General features: G+C 29.2%; 1 protein-coding gene across 6 annotated transcripts in view; it reads left to right on the top strand.

Annotated features, from left to right (window-relative positions):
- The window catches only part of LOC122258915 (sphingomyelin synthase-related protein 1), a 43,864-nt gene extending 41,054 nt beyond the window's left edge, over positions 1–2,810 (top strand). For all 6 annotated transcript variants that reach the window (XM_086555778.1, XM_086555777.1, XM_086555779.1 and 3 more), the window contains 2 exons: positions 1,387–1,537; positions 2,239–2,810. In XM_086555778.1, coding sequence (XP_086411904.1) covers positions 1,387–1,537; positions 2,239–2,606 — 519 coding nt within the window. In that variant the 3' untranslated portion in view covers positions 2,607–2,810. The remainder of the gene's footprint in view (positions 1–1,386; positions 1,538–2,238) is intronic.
- The last annotated feature ends 658 nt before the right edge of the window (positions 2,811–3,468 follow it).

The raw sequence follows: 3,468 nt of genomic DNA on the forward strand, positions 1-3,468 counted from the left end.
AACAATCATATATTTGTAATTATGAAAAAGAAAAAGGGACAGAAAAGGTTTCCATAACTGGTGTGGTATGTTGTAAGCATGTTTATTTGAATCTGAATTCTTCATTATATGATTAGGTGGATACATCATAGGAACATATACATTCCTTTGGCGTTACTGGTTCTTTTGTCCGGTACGCTGGATCATAAAATATCTGGTATTAGCATCGCTTTCAAAAGGTTTCCTTTTGAAAGCTGTCATTAGGTAGACGAGTCTTTCTGTATAAATATTAGCATTTGACAGTGAGTTAGCTATTCTAAAACTGTTGACCATCAGAAAGTGCTCTCACTCTTGAATTTTGGTTATATTGGTTGTGTCAAATTCCAGAATCCTGGTCCGAAGCACCTTCTTGCCCAGCAGCTCAACACAACAATAACAGAATTGTTCGGTTTAGCATCAGTCTGAAATAAGAATGGTGGTCGTAAAATAAACTTCACCTCGGGAAGCTGAAATTTTAAGTCCTCAACCTGTAGAGCCAGGTCTGATGAATCAAATGAGAAGTTCATTACTTCTAACACCCTACTATTGCTCTCTCCTGTAGCCCAGTATGTGATTGATTATTGAATGGGCGCTCCCATGCTAATCCCCATTGTAGTGAAGACCAGATGCACAGTCACTTAACATTCCTCTTGATTTTGTTATACTCTAATGGCTCTATATATATGGTGTTCAAATGCAGCTGCTATCTTTGGAATGCTGTGTTCTGTGTTGTGCCTAGCATTTGATATTGTCAATGGTGTTTTGATTGTTTTTTTTTTTTCTATATTTACTAATTTGTTATTATTAGTACTATTCCTTTTTCATTAAGTGTTCATATTTGAGAATTAATCACAAATGACTTTGGACTTTTGCTTTAATTTTAGAATGTTTTGTCTGTTTTAATAGGCTGAGGCTTTTGATGTTGAAATTTAGGTATTTGGCTTCAGAAAATGCACATGATAAAAAAAAAATTGTGTTAAAACTTTTCTTGGATATTCTTAGCTGATATTAGCATTTTTTGATTGACTATAAATAGTGTGATTAGCATGGAATAGGTAACTTTTTGGTTATAAGAAAAAGTGGTGTTGATTGTCTGCAAGAGAAATTCCATATAAATTATTGGATGATGTTTAGTTCCAACAGTGTCCAGTTATTCTGGTTTTGCTCTTCAGTAGCAGGAGTCATCTCCCAATTATAGTTAATGTGGCTTATAATTTTTTTTAGTGACCAGTTGTGTCTGTAGTGAAGCAGAATACAATAAAATATTCATAACTCATAATTTATATTACAAAAAAAAAATATTGGAAAACGAAAGATGGAACAAATACAAACAGTCTTGTTAAAAAAGAGCACATGTATCCCAAACAGGATCCCAGTGACCTTGCAACCCAGCTGCAACAAGCATGGATCATATGGCAAGGAGGAGGACTCAGCATCAAGGGTGTGCGCACGTGTGGAGACTACATGTTCAGCGGACACACCACAGCTCTCACTTTGCTCAATTTTTTCATAACAGAATGTGAGTCGTTTTGGATAAGTGGTTATAATGATACTTATAGGTTGTTTCTGAACCCCTCTGCCCTGGGGAACCCTTTGAAGGTTTGTAACCTGTATTTGGCTGTTGTAACCAAAGTGAATTTCTGAAAATTATATACGTCTTTACATGTAAAAACATTTTTAAGATAGGTACCAAATTTTAAATAGTTTGTAACTCCTACATTTGTGTTGCAACCAAAGTGAATTTCTGAAAATTGCATACGTTTTTACATGTATAAACATTATTACAAGATGTACCAAATTTTAATAGTTCACATAATGCACATATGATGTGGATAATAATTTTTTTGTTGTGAGAAGTAGGAGAATAATAATCCATAATGAGGGTGTTTATTGGTACAACAGGACAAAACATACATATAATTTACCTATAAACATTAATAAACGTCACCTGGCAGAGGGGTCAGAAATGCTGTTTATTTGTGAGGATTTTTCAATTATTTAATTTTATTTCGTACCTTATGAGCAATATTTTTTTTTATGTGGCATTACAGAAATAGCTTACCATAATATATCACTTCTTAAATAAATAGAAAAAATCCTCACAAATGCAATGCTTTTAGTTTTACCAGAGCTTATTTTTGTATTATTTTTTCTTTCTGGCAGACTGTCATCCTTGGATTTTGTTTCACTTTGTACATTTATTCATTTATTGTTTTACAGACACTCCCAGAAGAATGTATTATCTACATATTACCTCATGGGTCCTCAACACCTTTGGAATATTCTTCATCCTGGCGGCACACGAGCACTACTCCATCGACGTCTTCATTGCCTTTTACATCACCTCGCGCATGTTCCTCTACTACCACTCCTTGGCTAACAACAGAGCCCTGCATCAAAGGGACTCCTTCAGAACAAAGATTTGGTTCCCTATGTTCAGCTACTTTGAGGCTCAGATCGACGGGATTGTCCCCAACGAGTATTCGAACCCGCTCTCCAAGTCAAACATTCAACACTTTTGGAAGGCGGTCATCATTACGCTGTATCAGAATTTGTTCAGCAATGGCATAAAAGAGAAAGATAATTGAGCAAGAGAGACTTAAAATGGCTCCTCAAAGCTTTGTGGTAAGGATCAATTAGAATTATTTCAAGGTTGTGATAATGCTCAAATTTTTTATATAAGATACAGTTTTATTCCAGAGCATAAATACTTCATAATTCCTAGTTTGGCATTAACATTATTAGTAGATACTGAAAATAGTTTTATAATACATAAATGCTTTTTCATATATATATATAATATATATATATATATATACATATATATATATATATATATATATATATATATATATATATATATATATATATATGTATATATATATTATATGTATATATGTGTGAATATATGTATATATATATGTGTATATATATATAATATATGATATATGTATATATGATATATATAATATATGATATATATAATATATGATATATAATATATAATATTTATATATATTTATATATTTATATATTTATTATATATATATATATATATTATATATATATATATAATATATATATATATATATATATATATATATATATATATGTATATATATATATGTATATATATATATGTATATATATATATATGTATATATATATATATAATATATATATATATGTATATATAATATATGTATATATATATGTATATGTATATATGTGTGAATATATGTATATATATGTATATATGTATATATATATATATATATATATATATATATTATATATATATATATATATGTATATATATATATATATATATGTATATATAATGTATATATATAGATATATGTATATATATGTATATGTATATATGTTTGTATATGAATATATGTATATGTATATATGTATGTATATATATGTATGTATGTATATGTATAC

This window comes from Penaeus japonicus, unplaced genomic scaffold (assembly GCF_977035675.1).
Source record: "Penaeus japonicus unplaced genomic scaffold, GWHDUDI00000001_assembly GWHDUDI00000031, whole genome shotgun sequence".
Classification (NCBI taxonomy): Eukaryota; Metazoa; Arthropoda; class Malacostraca; order Decapoda; family Penaeidae; genus Penaeus; species Penaeus japonicus.